A 14,739-nucleotide genomic window follows, 5' to 3' on the forward strand; every position below is an offset into this window, starting at 1 on the left:
CGTCACACAGCAGCCTCTCTTACTAGCGAATTCAAACAACCGGCTCATCTTCCAGCAGCAACAGACACACACAACTGAGACAAGGTCAACGCGCAAAGGAGACTATTCTCTAAGGTAATATGTGATTTAATGTAGGTATGTATGGGGCTGGTAGTAGCATTAAAGCAATGATGACGACACGCCGCGGTGTCAGGTCTGGTTCACGATGATTTAGTTGGCTGTCCCACAACAAGAAGAACGATTTGCCCATAATGTTTGTTTCGGCATTTTCAGAAAGCACATGGATAAACACATGATTTTGAAGCAGCGATTTTGTCGTGAATTTCTTTACGCTGACAACTGTTAAATGGTTTTGTTTAGCTTTCATTTAAGAGGTGGTTTGACTGAAGGATTCCTTTTAATATTACATCCACTGTCTGGGGTGCTGGTTGGTTGGTTGCTCAATTATGTAACTTAGAAGTCCTTGGTGATGACACTGTGCGTTCTATTTCTAAACAGTAGGTGTAGATCCACTATTTAGGCCCCGTGTATGTTTGGTCAACGTGGTTTGGCTGGTTCTATCCGGTTTATAAGAACTGCAGACCCAGTACAGTGGTCACACGCACGTTGGTCATATAGGAGGCTACATTGTAACAGGATAGGTGGGCACTGGAGACAACTGGGCACCTCGATGTAAAATTGGCTATTTTGTCTAAAATGTTAAAAAAATGAAATATTTGAAAAATGGTCTAAAGTATACATAATTAGAACATGCTTAAACTTTCGACAGTTAAGATCTAATATTTCTACAATTGCTACAAAACCTATACATCCAGTCATTTTGGGACATAAACTAGAAGTTGAAGGGTAAAATTAAGCCTGATAATGATGTACCGTGCATGTTCACATCATGTATACTTTACATTACATAAGACCATTGTTCAAATATTGTATTTTTTAACATTTTGGACAAAATAGCCAATTTTAAATCTAGGTGCCCAGATGTCCTTAGTGCCCACCTGTCCTGCATCACTTGGATGATGATGTTCGTTACCTAGAACGAGATGGAAGACTGGAGACCAACAATTAACTCAGATCTCAGTCTGTTGAGGATCTGATCAGAGGCAGTGGTGTAAAGTAACAAAGTACATTTACTTAAGTACTGTTCTTAAGTACAATTTTTAGGTATTTCTACTTTACTGGAGTATTTCCAGTTTTCAGTATTTTACTTCTACTCCGCCACATCTCAGAGGCAAATATTGTACTTTTACTCCACTATAATTATTTGAAAACTTGAGTCACTAGGGACTCGAACCCGCGATGCGCTGTCAGGATACATTGAGCCTAGGTGTAAGTAATTAAGTAAAAAAATGTGAATACTTTTTCCACCACTGCCTAGAACGAGATCGAAAGATGTGGAGACTGGGTGAGCAACAATGAAGTCAGATCTCAGGTCTGTTGAGGATCTCTGATCAGAGGTTTCCTGTAGGCAGCACTTGTCTGGCTGTGAGGACGTTTTGTTCCCCATCAGCTGATGAGTAGTAAAAATATCTCATGTCTCATTATGCTTGTTTCCCCTGTCAATCATTCCCGATATAACGGAGGATGTCACTGCAGAGTCTGACTGTTGTATCATGCATTTAGTGAAATCTTAGACAGCTCGCAATGACTTGCAATATTATTCCCCATTTTAAAGCAATCACCAGCCAGCCTGGTTGAAAAGGCTCTCTCTTGAGAGAGAGAAAGAGACGGAACAGTCAGCATTTTTTAGTTTTCCATGTGCTTCATATGCCTATTTTGCATGTGAACACCCACAACCCGTTTTCAACACTGGCTTTTGAGTCAAGTTCCACTTCCATCATTCATTCCCCAAATGCCCCAATGTAAACACTTGGGCAGTGGTGTAAAGTAACTAAGTACATTTACTCAAGTACTGTACTTAAGTACAATTTTGAGCTATTTTTGCTTTAGTGGAGTATTTATATACTTTTACTTCTACTCCACTACATCTCAGAGGCAAATATTGTACTTTTACTCCTCTACAATTATTTGAAAATGTTGTTACTAGTTACTTTGTAGATATAAATGATTATATTATAAAACACACATTAGCCACTTAAGCCATATTTTATACCTAGGCTATTTGGAAAATAGCCAATCTACAAGCTCACAACGCGTCGCATCGGGACGCGTTGTGAGCTTGTAGATCTATAGTCTTGTTCAAAATGTTACTCAAGTAAAAGTACAAAAGTATTGTATCAAAATATACCAATACTTTTGTACTTTTACTCGAGTAACATTTTGAACACAGGCCTTTTACTTGTAACAGACTATTTTTATATTGAAGTATTGGTACTTTTACTTAAGTAAAAAAAATGTAGTACTTTTTCCAACACTGCACTTGGGGCAAGTGTCTGGCATCAGGGCTGCTAGGACTTGAATGCCTGGGGCAAATGTGTTGCACTCAAGTTGTGGCCTACTCTGCGGGTGCTCTAAACATGGTCAGGTTGTTATTGTCCACATTCTCTTGTTTCGTCTACGCAAGGGCCTCACTGGACCTGTGGGTACGAACGCTGTTTTGGGGCCTCAGTGTTAGGGGCTGGCCGATATGAACAAAATATCACAATATCTTTGACCAAATACCTCTATTGATATTGTGACGACAATATCGTATTGTGACGATAATAATATACATTTTATTTTTATTCTTTGACTGTCTTCTTTGACAGTTATGTTATGGCTTGTTTTATGTTTCATTTTAGAAGTATTTTCTTTCCTTTTTCAAGTAGGAAATTGCGATAAGGTCATCTGTCTTCATGCATACTGCAAATAAGGTGGCAACGTAATAAAAAAAGAAGCTTTATTTAGATGATATGAGAGTGTATAGAAACAGGAAGTTGACGGAAGAGAGTGAGAAAGACATGCAAAGTCTCCGGCCGGAATCAATCGGAAGATGTTGCAATGATGTGGTTGAGACACTAAACTGTGTGTCGGCTACTGGCTGCATGCCACACAGGGTTCTTTGGGAGCTTTCTCTCGCTGTGTGAACTTCATTAACTTTATATTCCATTAGTGCAGATTGTGGAAAGCATTCAATGAGATGCTTTCAAAGACCTGTCAACCACTTAAACCCTTTACATTTCAAATCAAACTTTATTTATAAAGCACATTTAAAACAACCATTGTTGACCTAAGTGCAAAAGCAGCAACTTAACACATTCTCTGCCAGGTATTAAGACCGGGAACGCATCTGTGTCATTTTAAGATTTCTTTCGCTATTCAAAAATAGCAGATCTACAAGCTCATAGCTATGAGCTTGTAGATCTGCTATTTTTGGAAAAATCGTGAAAATGTATATATATATTTTTAAAGCGAACATTTGTAAATATTTTGTTCTAGGGACCCCCAGAAGCAAAGATTTTAGTTAAAATTTGTGAGTCTTAAGTAAAAAAATTTAACCTCGATGGACTGGCCAGATCTGATGGGGATGGGCAGGCTATCCCTGAGCCTGGGGGCAGCGGCCACAAAGGCACGGCCTACTGAGTGACGACTGCTCGATGCCAGTGTCCAGATAGTTACAGTAATCGAGTCTGGACGAGATAAAGTCCTGAAATGCCATCCGCAGTTGTTTCCGGGGGGGATAGGCCTTATCCTTGGCGAGGAGTCCAAGGTGGAAAAAAATGGTTTTAACGACAGAGCTGATGTTTTTGTCAAATTTTAAAGGTATTGTCAAAATTACACCAAGGTTTTTGGTAGCTGAAGAACAGATATTGGGAGTTTAGAGTTTCTGGGGTATTAGAGGGTGAAGACAGTACCATGGCCATGGTCTATTCTATACCTGGGCTGGGCCCTCTTTTTTCAACTTTACACCGTATCTCTTTTGCTGAAAATAGCAGATCTACTCACAACGTGTGAGCTTGTAGGAGAGCGAGAGCGGGACAGGGATGTTGGAACTGGATATGTGTTTGATTACATGTCCCTGGCACGTCCTCATGTAACCCCCGTGCTTGGCTCAAGAACTACTCGACAACACTGCTCAGGTGATGTGGTGGTGGTGTAGTAAATGATGGTATACTAATCCCCTATGAAAGGCTCCTCCACATCTGCTATATGTCATAAGAACAAGTTCAAGTTTTGTCAGTCACTGTTTTCCTACTTGTCCGTATTCTATTAAATCTGATGTGGATGTGGTCTGGCTGAGTCTTGGCAGTTATTGAATTTGTTTTTTTTCTGTCTTTCTTTTTTTTTCTTTTCAAAGTTTTCTCCCCAATTCAGTCACTGTGAATTCCCAGTGCGTACGGTACTTCGGTTTCTGTCGCTGCCAACCCCATGTTGCCCTGGGATGGTCTTTCACCAGTGTTGATTTTGACAGCAAATCTTTATTTAGTTTTAGTCATATTTTAGTCATCTTAAATGTTGTAGTTTTGTCGACTAAATATCATATAATAGTCGACTAAATCTACAGTTGATTTATAATGTATTTTGGCGGTGCCTTGATGGCGTTGTAATGGCTGATTTTACACTTGGTTGCATGCTGAAAATAGCCGATCTACAAGCGCAACCAAACATTAAATGACTTGTCTTTTAGTTCTACAGGATCTCTTCTCCACTAGTCCCTCCCTAACATTTTAGTCTAGTTTTTATTTGTTGACAAAATTGTCAATGTATTTAGTCTTAGTTTTAGTCATCGTAGCTTAGTTTTTTATTTAGTTTTTATTTAGTTTTCGTCAGTGAAAAAAGGTAGACGACGAACATTTTTCGTCGACGAAATCAACACTGTCTCCTCGATACACAAGGAGTCGCCAGCTGCTTCTTTTCACGTGACAGTGAGGTGTTTCAGTTGGAGGGCATAACACGTGCAGAGGTGCACGATGGCCCCAAGGACCCCCCTCCATACCGAACAGGTGCCCTGACCAACTGGTAGGATTTGCTAGGACAGCAACAAAGACACAATACCACCCCAGTGAACAAGGTCAATTGTGTTCATTGCAGCAACCTGGCCAAGCTGGAGGCACCGCTGCCCGGGAACACAAGCAGGGCCTCTTCAATGGTGGATGCTTTACGTTTACGCTTCCTGGCCCCAACTAGTAATCAGAGAGAGTTTTGGACTGTCCACTCGGATGCAAAGATGATGTAACGGTGCAGATCATGTGGAAGTGCCTGTCTAGCCTAACTCTTACCTGTGCTGTGGCCAGGGTTGCCAGATCTGCGTATTATAATTTCCCCGCAAGATTTTATTTGAAAATAGCCGATCTACAAGCTCACAACGCGTCGCCGTTGTGAGCTTGTAGATCGGCTATTTTTGGCAAAGAGCTATCGATGTAGAGGGAAAAAAGAGCAGACCACGTAAAGAAAAAAAGTTGAATACATTTTACACAATATAGAGGGGATCCTCTATATTCCTTGGGCTGAAAACGTTGAAGACCCCTGATATAGATAAATGTCCCACGCTGTTTTGGCAACATTATGGAAGCTGTTGAGGTTTTTCTTTTCCAGTTGAACGAACAATTTACTTGAAAGCTTCACACACAAAGAGAAAAGGTAAAATTGTGTTGAATAGATCCATTTGGTGGTGTGATAGGATGGATGAATAGGAGGTATTTGCTTCAGCTCTGTGTAACCTTTTGTTTCTAGTAATATTTCTTCAGTCAAGAATCCAACTGTTTGCTCCCATGAAAACCGAGCCAAGGTCAAGTGTAGCCTATAATGTTGCATTAGTGCTGCTCTTATACAGTGAGTTTAGTCGGCATCTTGATAAGCGGAACACAATCTATGCACAGATGTACTGTAGGTGGTTCAGTCAACAGTTAAGAGTGTTAATGATGAACTTATCTTTTCTCTTGGAAGTTAAGCTTGGAGGTAATCTCGCCATTACTTAAATGTCTGAGAGACTACACTGAAAGGGCAATAGATTTAATTCTAATAACATTCACCAAAGAGATCCTTACTGCTCAGCTTTTCAACAGATATTGTATGTTTAGTAATGTAGCAATACTGAAAAACATGTGATTCATGTGTTTGATATACACACACACACACACACACACACACACACACACACACACACACACACACACACACACACACACACACACACACACACACACACACACACACACATAATAATAATAATAATAATAATAATAATAATAATAATAATAATAATAATAATAATAATAATAATAATAAACCCCTTTGATGTTACCCTTTGACCAGTCTTGCTTATTATAAGCAACTTTGAGCTTGTTTTTCTGTTAAGTTTCTTGTAAATATTGGTAGTTGAGTTTTTTTTTTTTTTTGTCTTGTTTCTAAAGTGTAGTTGCTTATATGGGCTTCCTTTTAAACATTTTATATCCTTTAAACCAGTGGTTTAAAGGATATACAAATTCAAAGATTTTCATGTCAAAGACCCCCAAATTAATATGTAATTGTCTGCGTATCCCAATATGAAAATGTTTTGTGCCAGGGACCCCCGTACCAGATTTGTGTTGTTAAAATGTTTCAAAAATATTTCAATGATTTTTTTTGTTGTTGAAAATAGCAGATCTACAAGCTCATCGCGACGCGTTGTAAGCTTGTAGATCGGCTAATTTCAAATAGCCGATGTCTGTAGGTTTAAAGTGCTCATGTGGCCTATAGTCGCTTCTTTTGGGCTTGTTTTCATAGACCTGGTTGCTTATTTCTCTCGCAAACAAATCTGGCAACACTGCCTTTGACCTTCAATGCTATAGGCTTAAAATGGAAAACCTCTTGGGACCTTCAGTTAATCCAGGAGCATGTCAATAACTCTGTGTAAGAAGAAAAGGAATGCTGGGTAAGAAGACATGAGGGTATTAATGCCATGTCAGGAGAAAAGCTCATAGAGTCGAACAACTCATTCTTAACTAGTTTAACTCAATTCCAAAGTAGCAGGTCCTGTCAAAAGAAGGGAAATCAATCAACCTTTAAAAAGATTGATGGCTGGTTTAAAACTCATACACCACCCCTCTCAGTAATGGATTATTATTTCCACAGGAACTCAGTCAGTTTACTGAACAGACGATGCACCCAAACGCCCTGCATTGTTATTGTATAATGTTTGTTAACTTAGCTGTATATTGTGTTTGTGTATATAATTTATAAGTGCATTGTTGTACACTAGTCTGGTCTATTAGGTCTGTAGTTTTTATGATGGTTTTGGGATGGTGTGACATTTGCGTTTTATGTTGTGTTAACCCCTTAAGAGCTGGAACGCATCTGTGTCATTTTTTGATTTGAGCTAAAAAGCATTATTTTACACTTTGGCAATTCAAAAATAGCAGATCTACAAGCTCATAGTGCCGCGCTATGAGCTTGTAGATCTGCTCTGTCTGTCGAACACTTTTAACTCCAATCTTTGCTTCTGGGGGTCCCTGGAACAACATGTTTTGAGATAGGGGTCAGTGGCCAAATACATATAATTTTGGGGGTCCTTCACATGAAAACGTTTGAGCACCACTGATATAGAAACATACGTTTTTCAGAATACTGTTGGGATTTAGAAGACATTTGTAGAATCGGCTTCAGGTCTCAAGGCAGAGAGAGCCATCGTATAAGTATGTCATTGTGCTGTATACACGTGACAATAAAGTTGAACTGAACTGACCGGAAAAAAGTACACATTGTAATTTACTTATTTATAAAGTTGCTAATTTCACTATTAACAAATAAATGACATGATATCAGACAACCACAGAAGATGAATACAAATATGCTTATTATCCTTTTTGGAAAAAGTAGCTCCAAACTATTATACAACAGTATAATTGTTAGATCTTATGTGAAAACATTAACTCCAGGCTAAGTATTACACCCTACAGCTTTGGAGAAGGTATATAGTTGCCTACTTTTGAGAGGTAGAGCTACGTCATCCCATAGACATCATCTTTTCAACATACTTTCAAAACTACATTATCATCTCTGAGTCTTCAGTATACCTTAAAAACGACAAGCAGACATACCGTGATGCATTAATCATAGCTTCAAAACTACATCATTGATCATACCTTCAAAACTACATGCAGATGTCATCTCTTAGTCTTCAGTATACCTTAAAAACTACATGCAGACATACCGTAATGCATTCATCATAGCTTCAAAACTACATCATTGATCATACCTTCAAAACTACATGCAGACATCATGTGTTCAACATGCCTTAAAAACGAATTCAGGACACAAACAGGCCAGGTATTCATGAGTCATAGGAAAAAGAGCTAATTCCCCCAAATTATCCCTTGTTCACATAGACAGTATAGAGAATATATAGCAACCTTTTCTTTGATTTTTTTTCTTTTTCTTTATACTTGAGATTGCACTTTGAACTCTATGTACTTGTTGCGCTCTCACCTGAAAAAAGAAAACTGGTAATCGAGTGAGGTAGTCACTGTAATGGCAATAAAGTTGTAGTATTATGACTGTTAAGCTCAATTTATACTCCATCACATGACGGTGTCACTTGCCGAAAGGGCCACTGTCTTTCAGCAAGGCAAGTGACCACATCTTCATGCTAAAAGTCTATTCTGATTTTCCCCAAAAACACATTTATGGACTGGACACTTATTGCTCCTGAGAAATGTGGTGGTTGGTGTTGTTGTCACTTCCATGGTTACACAGCCAAGCTGACCTGTAATTCAACACCACGGAGTCTGAATTTCCCCCTCAGTGCGAGATAAACCTGAGAACCCATATCTGTCCAGATCTAGGAAGAATGCAGTCTTTCAGGCCTCCTGCCTAGTTCTTCTGGCCCTTGGTTTGATCTTGGCGGAAGAAGAAGGAGTCCAGGAGTTTACAACAATATTAATGATACATAACACCTCTTGACTCAGGACCATTCACCTCCATTTCACCTGATATGATCTGCTGCGTCATTTGGGCAATTTCATTAGAGACACTGTTTATAATCGTTGGCTGCCTGCCTTCTTCCCTCAGTGCTGCTCACTTAACCAAACACTGTTGTTTGCATAATGCTTATGTACCTGGCTATGTTACGGTAACAGGTGCTTCTATAAAGCACTGTACATGCAAAGGGAGGTGGTGGCGCGCCCAAAGTGGAGAGAAATGTATACACAGGCCAACGGTAATCAAGGGCAAGCAGTTAGTAGTGATTGGTGATTGGTCTAGACGAGCCACAGCCCTCTCCAGCTGGCCGGAATTTGTTCTTGTTGTAAGAGTTGGGTCTCATTACTGCTGTTGTAACCATCAAGTCAAATGAAGGACAGAAAACTAATGGCACGTGATCATGTGATGTCCTGGGGTTTTAACCCATTAAGACCGGGAAAGCATTTTAGATTTTAACCGCTTCAACCATTATCTTATACCTTGGCTACTCAAAAATAGCAGATATGCAAGCTCATAGCAGTGCCGCGCTATGAGCTTGTAGATCTGCTATTTTTTGAAAAACCATGAAGATTTGTGCAAAGTGAACATTTGTAATGCTGCGTTCACACGGGCAGATACAAAGATACAAAAATACACAGCATATTTGTCGCTTAGTATCCATTTTGCTCAACGCGGTCGTTGACGTCAAGCACTGCGTCATCGGAGCTACAGTTGCAGTTTTGTATCTTTGTATCTGGAAGTTTTAACCCAGCTCAACTTCAATTTGTGTCTTTGTGTCTTTTGTAGCAGCTACGAACGTCGGATGTTGCTTTGTATCTTCATGTCGCTGGCTTCCATTGAAAAAGAATGGTAGACTGTATCTTTGTATCTGCCCGTGTGAATGCAAATCTTTGCTTCTGGGGATTCTACAAATGTCTTCTAAATCCTAACCGTTTTTTGAAAAAACTATGTTGCTATAATATCAGTGGTTTCATGTCAAGGGCCCCCAAAAGTTTATGTATTTGGCCGCTGACCCCCATCTCAAAATACGTTGTTCCAGGGACCCCCCCAGAAGCAAATATTTAAGTAAAAAATGTTCGCTTTAAAAAATATATATATTCAAAGATTTGCACAAATTTTCACGATTTTTCAAAAATAGCAGATCTACAAGCTCATAGCGCGGCACTCGGTGCCGCGCTATGAGCTTGTATATCTGCTATTTTTTAATGGCCAAAGTATAAAATAATGTTTAAAGTGGTTTCACAGATGCGTACCCGGATTTAATGGGTTAAGACGAGGACTAAGCAGCGGATGTCCACTCATTCATAATGGTCATTTTGTAACAGGACACTTGAATCTGCTTTGTTGTTGGGTGCCTGGTAGTTCAGCCAGTTAGTGCACTCACTCACTGCTCCTGCATTATGTTGCATAGTCGTGCATATATGCTCCTTGTGAGTGGCGAGGATGCTGTGGTTTTGCTGTCAACCACAGAAGTGCAACAACACAAGTACACGGATAAACAACTTGTGTTGTTGGTGCATCTGAATATATCTTTAGCATTTTCTTTTTTAACTCTTTAAGACTGGAACGCATCTGTGTGTCATTTTTAGATTTCGTTGCAAATAATTGATTTTTTTTTCTTTTTTTTTGCGGACGTTTGTAACTCAAATCTTTGCTTCTGGGGGTTCCTGGAACTAAATATTAAAAAAATACATAATCCAAGATTTTGCCACGAATTTTCAAAAATAGCAGATCTACAAGCTCAAGCTAGCCAAATAAATCTAATAATGACATACAGATGCGTTCCCGGTCTTAATGGGTTAACAGAGTTAGTTTGTTTTCCGATTATGCTACCAGCTGTGTGTATTGGTCGTTCATATTCAGAATTCTGAACCTAAGCTGCTTATGAGGCCTGAGGCGCCTTTTAAACATTGTCATCACGTTCAATCAATCAAGTCCAATATATACACTGGACTGTTGTGGGTACTCAATAATCAGATTAAAGTGGATTATACTCTAAAAGACATAATCTCTTAATTTTTATTAAAAGAGCAATATATGAGAAAGACATTGAGGATTAGATTTTCTCACACAGTGCTGAAATTTGTGGCTGTATTAAAGTTTTCAGTCCAGCACTGAACAGGAGTGACTTTGGATCTTAGACAAGTCATTACAGAAAGATGTGTCCTCATGGGTTGTAAGAAGTAGCAGTTCTCAGAAAAATATTGCAAAAACTGTTCTGGGGTAATTCCTTCTGTCTGCAGGAAACTGTTAGTCCTCTGAATAACACAGTTGTGGACGTCTGTAGCTATTTGTTATCTGTCAAACGAGCAAAAGCAATGAAAAAAAGTTACGTTTAGCAACTGACTGTGTTCCTAGTAATGTCATTCATATATCGGCATCAGTATGTGTTGTTGGATGATTCACAGATTCAGAGTGACTCGTTTGGATAACTGCCCCCTGCTGACAGAACTCTGGGGCAGAAGTGAATATGCATGAGACTCTCTACAAGAGAAGCAACCTGATCTGTGGGGAAGAGAGCAATGAGAAAGAGACGGAGTGACATAATTTATTAATGACTGCAGCTGGGCCTCACATGACCTCCACAGCCTCCAAGACTAAAAGGTTAAAAGTTAGGATTCATGCATTTAGCATAATTTATGCTCTTATCCGGAGCGACATACAGGTGCGTGCAAGATCAGAGTAAATAGCATGAACCCTAGTCAACAAATGACTGTACTGGGCAAAGAAAAACAATTGAGTCACTGGGATAGGGGCGGCAAGTGTCCTTGATCAAGACGCTTGACCCCTAACTGCTCCCAATGTGCATGTGTGCCTTCGCATGGTTTCCTCTGCAATCGGTGTGACTGTAATGCACATTGTGAAGACCTTTAGATAAAGGTGCACCATTTATTTATGTACCCGTTAGAGCCATATATATGTTTTCTGTGGTTTCTCATTTTCTATGACTTCACTGCATCTGCGGGGCGCGGTCAAGGCCAAGGGTTGGTATTTAACAGGTTCAGTAATCAAGCGCAGGTGTTGCTTGTGGAAGAGGCACACCGTTTTAGACTGTGCTCCAGAGGCTGTATTCCCTTACATTTAAGGTTAATTGTATTTCTTATTTTGTATGCTTAAGTGATTGGCACGACAAGCTACTGAGAATAAATCACTCCTTTTGTTAAAGTCAACTTTACGGTTTGGAATTCAGTCTTTTACAGAGCGCACGTCTGAACTTAATACCTGGCCATAGGCAAACATGTGGTACATAAAAGTATAGGACTTTCTGACACTACAGTACCATTTAGAATAGGACTTTCTTGGCCATTCAGTCCATGTAGTTCTTTTTCACGTTGTTCTGTGGCTATTGTCCCTGTGAAGTTTTATTGAATTCTGGGTTCTTGTACAGCACAGACTCTTGCGCAGTAAAATTAAGTGTTTTAATTTAACTCAGATGATTGAACAAATGTAAAGGGTCCATTTGGACTCTATGTATCTAATGGTAGTTATGCCATACACACGTTTATCTGCATGTTCTGTGACTACTGCTGAGCACGTTTTGCTTTACTTAACTCATCAAAAATAATTACTTCCATCATGTGATGCCATTATGAGCAAATGACACTTCTGCAAGGTGTTCCCATACATATACTACACTGGGAACACGTTGCACAGCCTTGCACCTTGCACCTTGCTTACACACACTTAATGTCTGTGTGTAAGCCCAAACGTGTTCTGACAAACTGGCTGTAAACGTTGAAACAAGTATTACATTAATATGAATGGACAGTAAATTGCTCCTACAAGTGTAAATCGTTGGAAATGAAATTTTGTGTGTGTGAGAGAGAGAGAAGGAAAGTGATGGATCATCCCAACATGTTTGTGTTTCTCCCTGTTTTATATACAGTCAACGGCACGGTTTCTCAACGTCCACATGCTGGTCATAAAGACTATACACACAGTCAACAGTTTCTCTCAATGTTCACATGCTGGTAATAAAGACAATATAGCAAAGTGTGACTGCGCTGTTGCTGAGCTCAATTTTCACACAGGATCAGGGCATGTTTGCTTTGTCAATAAAAGTATGTGATTCTGACCGCTTACTTTATTTATATTGCTCTCTGCCGTCTCCACCCAGTTTCCATTACTCTATTACTACTGCCTGAGGGGGAGGGGAGGGGAGGGCCGGGTCTCAAGGTGAATGATGGGTGGTGCGAGGTCTGGTCTCTCAGGTAGGGGTGAGCGTGGTGGTGGCACGTGTCCTCTAACAAGGAGAATTAACTGTGTGTGTGTGTGTGTGTGTGGGGACATGCATGCATTTGTGAATGAATTGTTAAATGTGCAGTGGAGAGGATACAGTGCTGTTGTCATGTCCTCAAGCTCGTAGCGCGGCACTGAGTGCCGTGCTACGAGCTTGTAGATCTGCAATTATTTTGTTTTTTTGCAACTTTGTGCAAATCTTTTTTTGACTCAACATTTTTGACTCAAATACAAATGTCTTCTAAATCCAAATCTTAATCTTAATCTTTAAAAAAAGCCTATGTTGCTATAATATCAGTGGTTCTCAAACCTTTTTCATGTCAAGGACCCCCAAAATGATATGCATTTGTCCATGGACCCCCCCCACCCCCATCTCAAAATATGTTGTTCCAGGGACCCCCAGAAGCAAAGATTTGAGTTAAAATGTATATTTATATTCAAAGATTTGCACACATTCACGATTTTCCAAAAATAGCAGATCTACAAGCTTGATCTATGTGCTTGTATATCTGCTATTTTTGAATAGCCAGAGACATCTAAAATGACACCGATGCAGTCCCGGATTGAATGGGTTAAGAAGTTGGCTCCTATAAATGCAAACGACACCAGCGACAAGGATTTTGACCTCCGATATCTTAAGGTCTTCGTCGTTGTTTATACCATTGGTTCTCAAAGTGGGGTCCGGGGACCCCCAGGGGTCCTTGAGGGAGTTCCAGGGGGTCCCCAGCTAATTGATAGATTAGGCACCAAATGGACCCTTATGGGTCTGTAACTCTGAGAGTGTACAAATGGAACCAAATGGAGGTTCCATTTGTACACTCTCACAGTTAAATGAACATAGATTTTACAATATAACTTGGGGTCCAAGAGATGCCATTAAATGGGGGTCCGTAGCCCTAATGCATGTCAAACTGGGGGTCCTTGAAATGAAAATGGTTGAGAATCACTGCTCGAGCCGTAAAAAATCTTCTCCTGCGGGGGTCCCTGGCATATCTTTTCAAAAGGGGGTACGTGGGCTAATAAGTGTCAATTTGGGGGTCCTTGACGTGAAAAAGTTTGAGAACCACTGGTTTATACTGTACCTGCACGGTTGTCTCTAAATGAACTCCTGTTAACTAACTTAATGTTCCTCTCCTTCTGTCGTATAGTGAACAGCGAACAGCTGAGCTGAGAGCCAGAAATGCCGGCGGCCACGAGTCCTCCCGCCGTGCAACCCCCGGATGGAGGATGGGGTTGGGCCGTGTGTTTGGGCGCTTTCATCTCCATCGGCTTCTCCTACGCTTTCCCCAAGGCCATCACCGTCTTCTACAAAGACATCCAGAAGATCTTCGGTGCCTCGTACAGTCAGATCGCATGGATCTCCTCCATCATGCTGGCGGTCATGTATGCCGGAGGTGAGTGAGGACCTTTTTTTTGAATGATCATCATGTCACACATGCTTCTAGTGCAGGTGGACCACATATCCAGCATATATATAGCAGAAAGCAGCAGGTTTATTAAACCACAGTATCATGTGCATGGTTTAAGTGACATGGATAAAGAAATGAAAAACGGCATTGGGTATAAAACACATCAAATAGCTCTAGGTATGAAAAACACACATTATTCCTGGCTCTTTACTGACTGTCTTGTCTGGCACAGAGCCAGCACCTCCACTGACTT

General features: G+C 40.2%; 1 protein-coding gene across 1 annotated transcript in view; it reads left to right on the forward strand.

Moving 5' to 3' along the window:
* LOC311040220 (monocarboxylate transporter 2) overlaps positions 1-14,739 on the forward strand; it is a 34,748-nt gene continuing 20,009 nt past the window's right edge. Inside the window, exons 1-2 of the mRNA XM_084050361.1 lie at positions 1-114; positions 14,226-14,471. Of these exons, the coding sequence (XP_083906487.1) occupies positions 14,258-14,471 (214 nt within the window). The 5' untranslated portion in view covers positions 1-114; positions 14,226-14,257. The remainder of the gene's footprint in view (positions 115-14,225; positions 14,472-14,739) is intronic.

Source organism: Gymnoscopelus microlampas, assembly GCF_963454915.1.
Source record: "Gymnoscopelus microlampas genome assembly, chromosome: 23".
In the NCBI taxonomy this organism is placed as follows: domain Eukaryota; kingdom Metazoa; phylum Chordata; class Actinopteri; order Myctophiformes; family Myctophidae; genus Gymnoscopelus; species Gymnoscopelus microlampas.